General features: G+C 49.7%; 1 protein-coding gene across 1 annotated transcript in view; it reads left to right on the top strand.

Moving 5' to 3' along the window:
• Positions 1–7,750, top strand: part of INTS9 (integrator complex subunit 9) — an 88,585-nt gene extending 80,835 nt beyond the window's left edge. The window contains exons 15-17 of the mRNA XM_014610238.3: positions 3,464–3,562; positions 5,501–5,638; positions 6,754–7,750. Coding sequence (XP_014465724.1) covers positions 3,464–3,562; positions 5,501–5,638; positions 6,754–6,930 — 414 coding nt within the window. The 3' untranslated portion in view covers positions 6,931–7,750. The remainder of the gene's footprint in view (positions 1–3,463; positions 3,563–5,500; positions 5,639–6,753) is intronic.
• The last annotated feature ends 8,014 nt before the right edge of the window (positions 7,751–15,764 follow it).

Below are 15,764 nucleotides of genomic sequence, written 5' to 3'. Positions count from 1 at the left end.
ACATTGAAGAGTATTGGTCCAAGGACCGAACCCTGCGGGACCCCACTGCCCACACCCTTCCAGGTCGAGACCGACCCATCCACCACGACTCTCTGGGTGCGACCCTCCAGCCAATTCGCCACCCACCGGACTGTGTAGTCATCCACATCACAGCCTCTTAACTTGTTCACCAGTGTGGGGTGGGATACCGTATCGAAGGCCTTCCTGAAGTCTAAGTATACAACGTCAACCCCTCCTCCTGCGTCCAGGTGTTTTGTAACCTGGTCATAAAAAGAGACTAGATTAGTCAGGCGTGATCTACCTGCTACAGACCTGTGCTGGTTTCCCCTCAGCATAATTTTTGCTGCCGGGCTCTCGCAAATGTGAGCCTTGATAATTTTTTCAGAGTCTTTGCCAAGGATGGAGGTGAGACTGACTGGCCTATAGTTGCCTGGGTCCTCCTTCCTCCCCTTCTTGAAAATGGGGACCACATTGGCCCTTTTCCAGTCCTCCGGGACCTGGCCCGTGCGCCATGAGTGTTCAAATATTCCCGCCAGTGGCTGTGCAATGACGTCAGACAGTGCCTTCAGCACCCTTGGATGGAGCTCGTCCGGGCCTGCCCGGCTGGAGACTGAGCACACCTGGTGTAGGAAACTGAGGAACCTACATCCTTTTTTTTCAGGTACAGGCTTCAGCCCTGCCACCCTTGCTTCTGCTTGTGCGGGCCGGGGGCGATCCGGGTCCTTTTGTGCACGCGGGCCGTGGCCAGCAGCCCGGGCACGCGGGGTCGGAGAAGACCGGGGGCGAGCTAGAATTAGTCACGGACGCGTAGCGGTTGATTTAAAGATTGTTTACTTACACCAAAGGTGGTCGTGGTGTAGGCTGGACAGTTTTCCAGGCACAGCTCCGCTTAAATCCTCGTTAGAGGGCTACGACAAGTTTGTTCTTTCCCACGGAGTTGTTGAAGCTCTGTGGGTTCGTCTCTTTCTCGCGCAGGAAGGGATATGTCTAGGAATCGATCGGCGACGGGGAGAGGCCAGAGGCTGTTCAGGCCCCTGTTGCCTTTTAAGAAATGCGTTGGGTCCGTAAGGATCCGCAGCGCTTAGAGATCTTCATGCAAGGCAAAGGTTTCTCTCTCACTCCGATTTCTCTCCAACTTGGGCAGAAACCACCCAAGCTCTTTATACAGCTAGCAAGCCAATCGCTAGCCGCCACGTGTGCATATGTTAGAACTAGCCAATAATGTGGCTCAAATTCTCATACAAATGGCGGGAACTCCTTGCACCGAGCATTTCTTAGATGCAAAAGAAATGCACCATGCAAAGAAAGCTACAAATTGGCAGGAAATTCTCCGTTGCACCGGGGTTCTCTTCTGCAGCAGAAAACTCCACCGTGCAAAGAAGCTGCAATTTAACGGGAAAATAATTTAGCAGTGCCGAAACACACACAAAACAAAAATCACAACTTTGGGTTGTGACACTGCTGTGGCCATGCTGGACAAGAGCAGTGCACTTTGCAGGGGACTACCCCTGCAAATTCTGGAAAGCCAGCCCAGGCAGCCGGCGCACATCCATTTCCTTAATGTTGTTTTTTGCAGGGAGCCGACAACACCTGTGCCCTGGAGACTGCGTTGGCTTCCAGTTTGCTGGTGTGTGTGGCCAGTCCTGCCATCCCTGGGTATGCAGCATGCCTGGGGTAGCATAGCAGCCAGACTTGCTTCCCGGCGGCAGAAGCAGCAGCTGCTTCTGGCTATTGCTACTTCTAGATGTGGCCTTGCTGCCCAAGTACCCTAGCATGTCCGTCCTGCACCGCTGCCGGGGTAGTAACCACGCAGGCAGGGTGCGCAGATGGACAGATGGGATGGGGCCGCAGGCAGTAGTGTTTGGGAGCAAGGCTGGGATGGGGGGGCTGTGACAGTGCAGGACCGGGGCCAGGGCTGTGCTACCATGTGCTGCCTGCACGGCCCTGCAACGGGCTTGGGTTCTGCAGTCGGGGGGGAGCATGTGGGGGCAGCAGGTTGCAGCTCTTCCCTGGGCCCTGGCCCCACACTGTCACCATGCCAAGATCCCAGACATGTCCTTGGATGCAGCTCCCTGCCTGCCCATGCCCCCATCCCATCCGCCTGGCCATGCACTCTGCCCGCACGGATCCACGGAGACCCCAGGATTGCTGGGCAGTGACAGCTTCGGGTCAGGGCCCAGGGTAGAGCCACGACCTGCTCCCTGCACCTGTCGCAGGGCCATGTGGGCAGTGAGTCACGGCTCTGGCCCTGCGCTGTCACCACCTAACAGCCCCAGCCCCACCTGCCCGTCCTGCTCCCAAACACCACTCCCCACCCAACACATAAGGAGTTCACTAAAACTCCCAATGTAACCCACGGCCCCAAGTAATGGCCCACCCCGGTTTAGGCCTTGGACGTGTCTTGCTAAGCCTTGCCAAGCAGTACGTAGCGGCAGAGATGCTCGTGCACCATACCCATCTCCTTGACTTGACAGACCTGGAGTCTGCCTGCCAGTCCACTCTGCAAGACCTGTCCACTTGTCCAGGCCTTTCCTGTAGAAAATGGCTTGCGTGAGGAGCATTTTAGATCAGGGTTGAAGCCCATAAATGTGTTGGAATATTAACCTGCAAATGCTCCATAAACTTGGGGACAGACACGTTAATAGGTTCGGTGTCTCCCACAAGTCCTATCAATATGTGTCAAATAGATCAATACTTACCATGAACTGGAGAGGTTTTTAGCAGGCTCGTGCATCAGGAGGCCAGTGGGAGGCTGTGGTGGGTGACAGCAAATATCTATAGGTGCAAACTGGGGTGTAGGTTGTGCAAACCTATGGTTTCTGTAGGTGCAAGCCAGCGTTAACAACTGGGTTCTTCAGAAAACTAGTGGGTGACTGGTGTTGTCAAGAGATGCCCCTGACTTAAATTTAGACCCAGAAACAGATGTCTTCGATGTGGGAAAGACGTGTGGACAACTCAGCGAGGGAAGCATTTTCCTGAATCTTAAAGGGATCCTATTGGATTTAAACAGTTGACCCTTCCCTTATAAACTCTGAAGCAGTGAGAAGCCAAAGGGAACCTGACTGCTCATTGTGTCCAAGGGGTTCACAAACGACCTCAATAATGACAAATTCAGTTGTATAAGTCCTAGTAATTAGAGTTGCTGGTAACATGGCTAGTGCTTTCCTTACCACTAGGTTCCCCTTTCACTGTCCATTTTCACAAGTTGCCCCTGGTCACTATAAAAGCCTCACGATCTGCACTTGCAATAGTGATAGAAAAGCGGGTTGCATTGAGAGACCGAAGCGAGGAGCTGTGGACAGGAGCACCATGCAAGAGGGAATCGTCTGTCATTGAACTCTGGGCTTGTGTTTACAGTGCATTAGCCCGTGCGTTAAAAAGATCACACCGCCAATTTAAATTGCAGCTGGATTCACACGAATTTTGAGATTATCACTTGCTAAACCAAATTCATTTGCTTTAGCTTGCAGATTCGCTGGTTCCCTTGGAGATTAAGCCTGGCATTTCCTTAGCAACAGTTTCTGCTGTGCTGCATACTAAGGACAACAAGCACGTGCTCCAGGTACTGTACGACGGGGAGGGCAGCGAGCCATCTCTCCGTGGGGTCTCTTTGGCATCTGGGGTCCCAGCTCTTCCCATGCAGCAGCCCCTTTAGCACCTCTGCCCACACTGCAGCAGGCTCCTTGTCAGCCTCTTCCTCCTGGCTTGTGCGTGTGAGGCTGGCGTCTTTGATGAATGGTACTTTGAACGGAGAGTAGGGTGCCTATAAATCTCTGCACTCCTTCTCCTGGCGGTGTGCCTGGCTGAGATAAAAGGGGAAGAGGGATTATTCGGAAAAAGAGACTGCAAATTACAGCGGTGTCTTTCCCCAGCACAAGCACCAGGATCAGTATGATTTAGCCTTTCACGGAGTCACTGATGAGGGTCATAAAGGACAGCTGGCCCGAAAACATTTGGTGGGGGAGATAGGGTTCCTTAAGAAGCCCCCTTCTCCTAACATCAGATCCTACAGAGGAACGTGAAACAAAGTTTTCCCAGGGTTAAGTGAGGAAGGCATCCTTCCTCCCCCTCCTCACCACCTCCTTCAATAGCTCTGCAGCTCCTGCACCGTTGCTTTGTAAAGAGGGCTGGTGTCTGGTCTGGCCACAAAGCGGCAGAGCAGCTGGTCCATCCTTACCACGTTTTAAACTGTAGTGCCCCACGGGGGAGCCCCATGCCACTCAGCTCCCACATGCCGGGCGAAGCAGTCCCTGCAAACCACGGCACAAATCTTGCCCCTCGTTCCTGCCCAGGGTCTATTGCATTTGAGAGAAGGGCGTAGTACGCCACCAAACCCTGGCGGGATACTCTTACACTGGACCCTTTAAGGCAGTGTCTGCACATGAGAAATGAGACTTGTGTAGACAACATTTTGCTAACGTGCGGCTAGAAATGTGGAATTCCTTAATGCTGGTGGTGGCAACAGCACAACAAGCAAACTTCACATTCGTGCACTGAATGAGAGCATGTTGCATCCTTATATCCTTATAATACAAGGATCCCAGTTAGTCCAAAAGACAGTCGGGATGACTGGCACCTCCAGCGTACATTTGCATTCACATTTTGGTGGTCTGCCCCCTTCCTTCACCTTGCACAGGTTGTTGGGGTTTTTTTGTCCTGCTGTCACTAAATCAGTCTACAAACAGTTAAATTGGTCCAGCCCTCTCATCTGGATGTGTTGTACCAGAATAATAGCGCTTATCGGTATAGCTTAATCCTCCCATGGGAATTGCTACAAAGAGCTGCAGAAGCTGTAGAGATAACCTTAGGTCCAAATCTGCAAACACTTACACAGCACCACTGAATTCAAGGAGCTGTCTTGCCTGCATAAAATTGCTTGTGCGCACAGATGTTGGTAGGACTGGGGTTTAGCAAGCAAACTGGTTTTAAAAAAAGTCTCTCTGGTGAAGCAAACCCAGAAGTTTCATGCTTTGCATCAGATTTTGAATGGATGAGGACCCCCAACATTAGGTGAGAGGCCCAGCCCAGCCTGTTGCTTGTTATAGTAGGACAGCCGTGCCTGTGGGGTCTCTGGTACTACTGTCTCCTCATTCATGTCCTTCCTACAGACTCGTATGTGATTCCAGTGAGGGATAAGTTACAAACCCCCGTAACAACAGGACGCTTGCTCTGGGTTTACTAATGCATCCAGACTTCACTGCACCTCTTATATTCTAAAGAGCTGCCATACTGGGTCAGACCAGCATCCTGTCTCTCTCAGCAGCACAGAGCAGGCGCACAGGTCTTTGTGCAGGGGCTGTCCAGACAGACATGCCTCTACCCCTGTCTGCCTTGCATCTCCCACCACTTAGACTCTTCAGGCTATGGTTTGCTTCATTTTGCCTTGTACAGCACACATTATAGTTCTCTCCTTTTGCTGCCCCTTGCTCCCGCATGCATGCCTCCACCTGCCGCCAGGCTGTCATAAGCTTCCTGTGTTAATGGCGCTCTTCTCCTTTAGCTGCCTCCAAAACCAGCTCAGCCCCCAGCCAGCAAGAAGAGAAAGCGGGTGAACGACGACTTGCCGGAGTGCAAACCATTAAAGCCACTTCTGAGCGGTGCCATCCCTGTGGACCAGTTTGTACAGGCGCTGGAAAAGGTAATAAGCTGCTTTTGCAGCCTATGAGGTTCGAGTAGATTTTCCCAAAGAGACATTGTTCTTCTTTGGGAGAGGAATGATTTAGAGTAGCCTGCCGGAGAATAAAAAGAGGGACTGTATAAAATGAATCTTGCCAGGGGTGTTATTCAGGAGAAAAACCCCTCAAGGGAAGAGACGGAAGGCACTGTACGCCAGTCATCGCCAGACTAGATTGGGCAAACTCCCGAGATGTCTGGTAAGGATCAGCTCTGCCTCTTGAAAGTGCTGAGCTGTTGACTTCTCTTCTATTATTCTGTAAATACCTTTGCTTCATGAAGTTTAAAACTGTCCAGAGACTAGAGGTTTTTGGTCATATTTTATTGTACTAACCAGATAATTGGGAGAGGTGTTAGATAACAAGCTTTTGGACGCATACTGCCCCTTCTCAGATCTGGGCTAGAGATCCAGAAGCTTGTCTAACATCTCTCCCAGCTACACAGCTGGCCCAATAAAAGATATGACCAAAAAAAATCCTTGCCTCTCGTATTTCCTGGCTCATTAGGGCTACAACACTCCAACCCGAATAAAACTTTCCAGAACTTTATGTGCGTTCAGTAGAAGTCTCCTGTAATGGTATCCAGCAGCGATCCTTTCTGAAGCTACAGCAGTGCTTCCTAAACTGACATCCTCAAGCTAGCACTGGAAGCCTCAAGGCAAATTAATCTTCCTTCCACACGTCCTCCGTTGATAGGTAGATTACATATCTCCCGTTGGCTTTCCGATGTGTGGAGGGGAGGAAAGGACCTATCAGTCAGTTTTACTGCAGCATCAGGCACTTCATGGGCAGCTGGGATTCACTCCTGAAGAAAATCTGTGCATTTCTTTCTCCCTCCCTTTACTGCAGTGTCCCCAGCTGTAAAACGGGGATAATATTTGGCACGCATCTCGGGGGTTTCGAGGGGTTATAATCAGTGCTAATGCTTATAAAAATCTTAGCGTGCTTGACAGCAGCTTTTAGGCACAGATCTCAAGTGCTCTGAGAGAGCATCTGTTGAATTGTGTATTTGATGCCTTTTCTTAAATGGCAGTAACATGCGGATGTGTGTGTGTCTCTCCCTCCAATGCCTCATCCGTAGCATGGTTTCAGTGACGTGAAGGTGGAGGACACGGCAAAGGGACACATCGTGCTGCTGCAGGAGGCGGAAACCCTCATTCAGATAGAGGAGGACTCGACGCACATCATCTGCGACAACGACGAGACGCTCCGGGTGAAGTTGCGGGACTTGGTTCTCAAATTCCTTCAGAAATTTTAGCCTCTTCCTATTGAGCTCCAGCCCTTCATCACGAGGAAAGCCAAGCAAGCCCGTGAGGTGACGGTGGCACGCCAGGGAACCAAATGCAACACTTCCCACTGGGGGAGCCCGGGGAGAGCCCTTTGGGTACATCTTCTCCCTCGCGAGCAAAATGGGAGGATGTTTTTTAAATATACTGTTTTAATTTGAACCCGTTTTGCAGCATTTCAGAGCCAATTCCCTTGCTGTAAATTTAGGTTTGGGAGCCCTCCAGCAGTCTGATTTGCAAAAAAAAATGCATATGTTCCAAGTATGAGCTGTCAAGGTGAAAATTGTTTGCAGAAACAAATATCCCAGCATGTCACAGAGAACAGCGCTAGCCCCCAGTCTTCTGCGTGGAAAAGCTGGAGTCACGTGTGGTCCCAGCTGAGCCCGAGAAGAGGGGGATATGTATTATTTATTATTCCCTGAGCCCAAGGTTTCCAATAAATGCAGGTGTCTAGCGCTGGGCTCCCAGCCTTGTAGAAAGGCACTTTATTAAACAGTGTGGTTTATTTTCCCCTCCAAAGTGTTAAGCATCCAGTAGCTCCCACTAAAACCACTCTCTTCCTCTCTCTCTCAACTCTTGGCTGAAATCTGAACAGCCATTTAAACAGTTTCATCCAGGTAAGAGTTTGTGAAGCTCATCCCTTCCCTGCTACAGTTGGGGTTGAAACTTGGTCAATAACGTCACTTTTGAAAGGAGCAGATTTCTCAGATGACATGGACATGTTATTTTAATAGTATTTTTATATTTGTTTGGTGTTAAAAAATTAAAAAAAGGACATAAGACTACAAAGAAGAGTGTCAATTCTGTGGTTTCTAAAAGCACAGGCGTGCCCAGTACAGAAAGTGTGCGTGGGTGCGCGTGGGCCTTTGGAAAATACATTAACTATTTCTTCATCTTATAGCTCTAGGGAGATTAAAGCAGGCCAAGAGCACCTCTGTAATAAGTATTTATGCTATTGCAGCTTCCGAGTCGCATTTTCTCCACGTTATGGTTTCATATTTGATTGGCTGTAAAGGTCCCAGCATCCCCCGCCCTTTGCTTTGCGTGCGTCTGCTGTACCACGTAAAGAATAGTGCCATTAAGGTGATAAAAACTTGTTGCTGTAGTGTTAATCCTAATAAGGGTTTACAACATTTGCAGCAGTTTGGTTTCTTTATCATCGCTCTAAAATGGGATAAAAGAATTGGATACATTTCACCTTGTAATTAAATCTCCAAAAAGATTAGTCTTAATGCACAAAGGCTGTGTGATAAAAATCCTTGGAGCTGAAGAGGCTGGATGAGGCCGGGGGAAAGTGTGGTGAGTAATATGTGAATCCTTGTAAATGCCTTTTGCCTCATTAGCTAACCTGCCTCTTGCGTTGGTCCCAAAGTTGCAAAGCATCGGCTCTGAGAATATACTAATTTGCATTTATAATAGTAGGAGAATTTACCTGTCATGGGAAGAAGCTGGAGTCTCAAATCTGAAGCTTCGCATTAGCATTTGCTGTGTCAGCAGCCTGGGAGCAACCAGATATCAGTTTCCTACTGTCAGTTCCTGTACAGCAAGTAATTTAGTAGCAGGAAATTAAAATCAAGGTGCTACAATGCCATCCTGAGAAGAATGGCTTGGGAGTTAAGCAGCAACAGTTGGTGAGTGTAACAATTAAATACCAAGATGTTATTTTTGGGTCTGTTGTCACCATGACAAAGTGCAAACAGAGAAGGAAATTGGTTCACATTTCTAGCAAGGGAATTGCGGACCTTAAATCCCTGTTTGATTTCTCACTGGTGTCTTCTTTGGGGAAGTGGAAGCAAATTCAGTAATTAGACTACACGGCTCACTGCAAAACTTTTTGGAGCTGTACTCGAATTGCAGCTGCGTTGTGTTGCCCGTCTGAACTGGGTGCCATCTTCCCCGGTCAGGCCTGGGGTCTGTCCCTGTTGCATCCACGTTTCCACTGAAGCAAGCTGGAGTTTCTGAGCGCTCGGCTACCCTGACTTTTTTGGCTGTATCTTTTTTTTTTCCCCACCTGCAAACGGACAAGGATACGTTTCATTTTGTGAAGCATTTGGAGATCTTTCCTGTTGGTGCAAAGTCTATACTTGATGCATCCACCATTTTGAATAAGATGTGTATCTTAGTGTCTGAGTCTTGCTTAAGGTTATTTGGGATTCATAAACTAGGTGCCCCTGTGAGTGTCGGATTTATTAGGTGTATTCAGAGTATGCTTCATAGAGGACCAGGGAGGCCCACCTGCCTCTTGCCTGGTAGGCTAGTAGTTAGGACATTTGCCCATGAAGTGGAAGAACTTGGTCCTGAGCCCTCAGCTGGAGTAAATTGCAGTCCGTCCTCCTACTTCCCACATAAGTGCCCCAACCACTGCGCTATGAGCTGCACTAAGATGAGTGCCTCTCTATCCTTTCCATTGGAGCTGGCCAAAAGTCTTGGTGCCAGGAGAGCAAGCTAGAGGAAACCCACTTCCCTCCTAATGAAGAGTGCATTCCCTAGGGAAGGAGGGAACCTCATACTCCGGCCTCCTCGGCTCTTTGTGCCTTTTGCATGACACAGTTATTAGACAAAATGCACGCACCGCATTGGGACCAAGAGGCAGGGTGCAGGGCTCACCTCGGAGTACCGGCCAGCCCTGCTCAATGTCCTGTCTATTGCTGTGGCCAATTTCTGAGGCTCTTGAGGAGTGTGAGGGTTAAAATAGAAACCGAATTGCACTGCAAGGAAAGCATTCCCTCCTGACCCCTACCGGTGAGCAGCTGAAGCCCTGAGGCTTGAGATCGCTTAGCTTATCCTTGTCTGAACACTCAGCTGTCAGCTTTATGAGTGCATTGAGGACAATCCTCTTCTTCCCCAGGGCCTGGAAGGAATGGGATAAATAGGGGGGGACTCCATCCCACAGACCCCAAGGACAAAGACAACCCTCACGACCACCCAGCCGGGTGCCCTCCCTCCACCCCTCGCATGCACAGGCAGTAGAATAGCTGCCTGCTGCTGCATTAAAGCATATCCTTTAGGATGATGCCTAATCTCATTTTAAAGCCCCTAGGTGATGGTGAGCTTGCGGCTGTCTCTGATAAGCTGCTTCAATGCACAAGGACCCTCGCTGCTGGAAAACTGCATCTTATTTCAAGGTTCAGCTTCCAGCCACCAGAGGTTGTGCCCTTGTCTGTGAGGTTGAAAAGTGCCCCCTCGCCCCCCCCAGCTGTCAGACATCTTCGTGTGCAAGTACCTGTCGGCAGTGGTCAGGTCACCTTTCCTTCTCCTCTTTGATCAGCTGAACAGCTTGAGCATCCTAAGCCTTCCATCATCAGGCCTGTTTCCCAACCCCTGAATCCTTTCTGTGAACCCTTTTTAGTATTTCCATGTCCACCTTGAAATGAGGACACCGCCTAATAGCAGTCTGCCCAACAGTGTGCCGAGGCGAGGTCCCTTCGGTATTTCTACTTGATATCCCCTTTTTATACGTTTAAGGAGTGCGGTAGTCCTCCGAGCCACAGTGTTGCACCAAAAGCTAATGAGCATTGATGAAACTATTGAAAGCGCTGGACCACGAACCAACCGCTGAGGTGCCCCGCTAGAAACAGCCCCAGTCAAAGATAGCTCCCCATTAGCAATTACCTTCTGCAGTCTCTCAATGAGACAAGTTTTTAATTTACCTAATGCCTGCCATGTTAATTGTTTTCTTTTTTAATCAAGATGTCATGCAGAACAGAGTCAAGTAAATGCCTTGGAGAAATGCATGCCTATTGCTTCAACCACAGTTGCCTTTATTGACTACGTTTATGAGTTTCAGAATAGCAATTTTTTTCAACAAAGACCTACCTCCCATGACACCTGGTGGACTGGCATTATATATTCTTTCAGCTTTTAATCCTTTGATGGCATCTGAAATGAACTGTGGTTCCCCGCACCCCCGCTTGGGATGGATTTCAGGTTCAATGATGCAGGGCTTCCCAACTCATCCTTTTTAAACCTGGGAACAGCACCAGCAAGCCTCTGAGCTTGCAGACTTTGCCAAGGCTTGTTAAAAAAATCACAGAATCGTAGAAAAGTTGGGCTAGCCAGGGGCCTTTGAAGGTCATCTACTCCGAGCCCCTACTTTTTGAGGCAGGATCACCAAACCATCCCATACAAACCCTTGTCTAACCTGTTACTAAAGCTACGCAATCAACCTTGTCGCACAGCTGCAAGACATAGCACCCTAAGCTGCCACACCAGCTTTAGTGATTTGGAGAGCCCTCCTCCCTGCACCAGTTTGTTCTTTTAAATTCTTGGGTGTAAGTGATAGGGGCCTGCTGATTTAGGGCAGTTTAATTTTAGCAGCGGCTGTCTGTCAAGAATCCGGTCTCTCTCCCATCTAACTTTCGGCGTCCAGGCCGATTGCACAGGACCGCGGTGTTGCAGCACTCGGCGCTCTTCCCTATTAAATGTCACAAGTGATCTCTCCATCTTCCTTTGCCGATACCATCATCGTAGGACCTGACTATTCACCCATCTTCCTGAAGCAACTATTGCACAGCCTAGTCCATCTCCATGCAGGGAGACTCTTCCCATTATCCAGCTTAGAGAGCCCTTTCTTAAATTTCAGTCCATTACCACCCTGCTGGATGCATGCATCCCACCTTGAGTCATTTCCTGCTCTCTTTCATGATGAAATCTTTCAGACCCTTGCAAGCTGTTAGCTCCCCCTGCTCCCTACCCGATCCGTCACCTATTTCCTTCTAATACATTGACCTCTGATTCTAATATCGCTCTTTCCAGGAGGGTAGCAAATGCAAATGCCACGCTCTTCCAGGCGTCCCCCTGCTTGGAACATGCACCGAGGATCAAGGCTGCTTTTACAGCAAAGGCAGAACCAAGGGATTTAAATTGTTTAGAAAGTCTAGCATCTAAAATGGAAAAAAAAATCTGCACGGTTGGTAGGGAAATTTGGGGGCACGACTGTTGCTGAGACAGAGACTTTGCTGCAAGGTCACATGGGGGAGAGATTTAAGAAGAGGAGGCTGAGTCGGTTCCATAATTTCAGGAGAAAGGAGGATAAGCTGCAACCTGTCTGTCTGTTGGCAGCGGCACTTCATCGTACTGACCCTTCTAAGAGAAACTACGTACGGCGTCCAAATGGGACCCAAGCCAGAGTGCAACCTTATACATAAAGTTATCTGAGGCTGTGAGCGGACAAAGCAATTATACTGCTTGGAAGTGGGAGACTAACTACTCATGAGCACGCATCAGCTGATCCATTGCAATGCTTTCATGTGTTTGTTTCCTATTCTGGAGCAAATGAAGCAAACCAGTGATAACTCAACGGCTGGATGCAGCAGGTGGCAGATTATTGTGCTTTGCCTTCCCCTTACTACAGAATAGACAGATAGATAGAAGAGTTCATACAGTCCAACTGAACTGCCGTAAGCCTCCCCGCCACCCCCCTAAAGTAGTGTCATTGTTTCGGCTCTCGTCCCCTTGAGTTAGAGCCGAGGGAACGTTTCATACACCGACGTACCGGAAACGCCTGAAGCTGAGACAGGTGCAGTTGCAACGCCGGAGGATTTTCCATGAAAGTGAGCTGGGCTGAGGCACTCCCGAGTCCAAAGGTTGCAATTCAAAGTAATTAGCTAACACACAACATGGTCCTTCCAGGAGAGCTGGGGCTGGCCCTAGGGACTGTAGCGTCACTTGACATTGGGAGACCTGGGTTTAATTCCAAGAGAGACTGGCCATGTCGGAGAGGAGCGAGCTGAAAAGGAGCGTTGCCATTGCATTTGCTGGGCGTGAATTTCTGTTCTTCTCTTGTGGCCACTACGCGATCCCATGTGCTAGTGTCCTCCTGCTACCCCAGCTTTCCGGTGGAGTGAAGCTGTGCAAGGCGATGAAATAACCTCTTAGTACTGAAGAGCTAACCACAGAAGCACCGGACTGCACAGGGCGGCATTGGTGGCTGAGGATGCTGGACATGCGTGGGCTGCTAGAAGCAAAGAGATGCATTTCCCGCTGCGCTGTGACGGAGGTAGGGGGGAGACCTTGCTTATCCCAGGAAGAAGAGCCTTTGAGCTGGCCGAGAACATGCGTTTGCTGGCGTTCCACGAGAGCTTGGCTGCCTCTCAAGTTATGAATTGCTCTTTGCTTTGCCGTCTAATCCCCTGTGCCAACACGCTAGACTAGGACGCCGCCTCTTGTGCTTGTACCCGCTGGTTTCTCTCCTGCCAGCTCTGAAGGCCAACTGTTCTCCTTTCGAGTAATGAATGACACTTGTAAAGCTCCCCTGGAAGCAGTTGTTGCATGCGCTTAACTGCAACACGCCTCTCCTAGGACAAGCATTGGGGCTGGTCTACACCTCCACGCCAATCCCAGACAAGGGGCATTGGAGCTGCTGAGTGCCTGTCCCATTGTCCCCTTTGGCTGGCTGTCCCGGGGTACCGATTTATTCACAGTCAGGTGCTCTGAGGTCATCTTATCTCATTTTGGGGGCTTTGGAGCAGGGTGACGGGATGGGGAGGAGGCTGGCATGGAGGCAGCCTGGCTGTGCCCTTAGTCAAGTCTCCCTGCCTTCACCGTTGTCTAGAAACCAGCATCCTCCACCCTTTTAGAAGAGTCTCTAAAATCCGATGCTAATCCCCATTAATGTTGTATCTATGGTTCATTTGGTGAAAGCAGAGCTGTCCGAGCACTCGGCAGTCAAGAGATGCACCTGCCTTTTGCCAAGTCTGAGCTGATAACAAGCAAGCAGGTAAGGAAAATATTCCCCTCTCTTTGTCCACATTGCTCCGGGCAGTACGTCCATCCATCCTTCTCCGTCAGGGCAAGGCGGATCTACCCACTCCTCAGCCACCCTTAATGCCTGAGGGGTTAGGGTCTAGCCTTGAAGATAATGCCACCAAGATGGCTTGCGGCTCTGACTCAATTAGTTTATAAGGTGCAAATCTACCCTGTCCTCTGCCAAGGTGGTAGCCACACTTAACAGCTTGTTCCATTGCCTGAATGGCTTTCAGAGCTTTATCTAGTGCAGGTATCCAGAAAGTACCCGTGCCCTGTGCAGTCTAGGTGTACAAAGATATTAAGTTATCTACCTCTATTTAACATCAGTTTTCCTGCTTGCATCTAAAGGCCACTCATGCCTCTGCTGTGTAATAACACACTGTTGATCCTTTCCCTCTATCTAACAATGCGCCTTCAAATTGTTTATCTCCACTGCCAAAAAAAGGTGGCTGGGCGCCTTTGAGGGATTACTTTGGGGCCCACTTTAAATAGAGTTTCCTGTTGAAGTTGCCCATTAACGCTGGAAAGCAAGCCCGAATGGCCCATGTTCTTGCAACTGCTTGTGCTTCCAGCTTTGCCTCCAGGGCAAGACACAATGGCATATTGGGAAGAGCGCCTCAGCAGCAGTCCCGTGGGGGTTTGCTGGGTGGGACTCAATGCACCACGCGTGCTAAAACCAGCTCGGGGAGCAGCAAGTTGCAGCTGGAGGGGATGGAGAAGATGAGGCTGAGACCAGCTCCATTGCTGACAGAGACTGTCCCAGGGAAGACTAATGATAGTCAAGGGCAAGTGAAACTCAGACTGCTAGGCTGAGCCACCCCTGTCCTCAAATGCAGCAATAGGAAACTTTCTACGCTGCAAAACCTTTGAGACTTGCAAAGTTTTCCCAGTCACTGCTAGGACAGTAACCTCAGCCCCATCCCCTACTTCGGCCTTTTCTTGCATCTTCCTGTTGCAAAATCCTTTCTCTCTCATTTGGCAGAATTGCTTTTCTGCATCAACACTTGCTGCATGCTGTTAACATCTGCTACGTTCCAGCCCAGAGGTGGCTGCATTTCCCATGGTAAGTACAAGGAGGAGTGGGGGATCATGTCTCTATTAGTAGGTGTTGCAAGGGTACCACCAGTACCCGGCCGACCCCATCCTGTATCCAAACACTCCCACCTGGCTCCCGCTCCTCTTCCTGCACCATCTGCCACATTGGAGCAGCGATCCTCCACTGTGTAGCGGGATGCCATGAGGTCCTTTTAAGGGTGCCAGGCAATATTAGCACTGCCAGGGGTACAAACACCTGCACCTGATTCATAAGACAAACTCAGAGGTTTCAAACAGAAATCCAGAGCATCCAAACCCATCTGCCCTGCCTTGTGGGCTTGCTGAGGTCTTTGCAGCAGCAGAATTGCTCAAGTTATTCTCCTGTTAGTAAAAAAAAACAACAAAAAAGAGTAAAAAAGACACATTCTTGAGCGTAACGAGATTTATAAGCACTGTACTGCAGCCTCCTTTGCTGACCATGTGGCAGGTCCAGCTTGTCCTGCCCTTTTAGGCTGTCTGCAGCTCTTCTGCACTAGTAGCTCCTTGTCTTCCTGCTTCAGCCCCTTTTTTAATATATCCGTGTGCCGTTGTCCTCTTGCTTTCTCCCGCAGGGCCTCCATGGGGAGAAAAACTTCACTAAGGTGCCCCAAGGGAGGACAAGGCGCAATGGCCATGTTGGAGGATGGTTTCAGGTTGGATGCAAGGAAGAACATCTTTACGGTGAAGGTGACCATGATCTGGAATAGACGTCCCAAGGAGGTGGTGCGGTCCCCAACCTTGGAAGTCTTAAAGAGGAAACTGGACAGACACCTTGCTGGGATCCTTTGATCTCAGTACTAGTCCTGCCCAAAGCAGGGAGGTTGGACTCGATCTTTCAAGGCCCCTTCCAGCCCTTAATTTCTATGATTTCCCCCAAACAGCCCTGCCTGGTCCTGTGTCAAAAGACTGAAAGATTCACCTTTGAGTACTGCCGCCACCATCTACCCTCATGCACAGAAAGGCAATGGCAGAGCAGTTGCATGGA

This window comes from Alligator mississippiensis, chromosome 1 (genome assembly GCF_030867095.1).
Source record: "Alligator mississippiensis isolate rAllMis1 chromosome 1, rAllMis1, whole genome shotgun sequence".
Classification (NCBI taxonomy): domain Eukaryota; kingdom Metazoa; phylum Chordata; order Crocodylia; family Alligatoridae; genus Alligator; species Alligator mississippiensis.
This window is presented reverse-complemented; position numbering and strand designations above follow the sequence as displayed.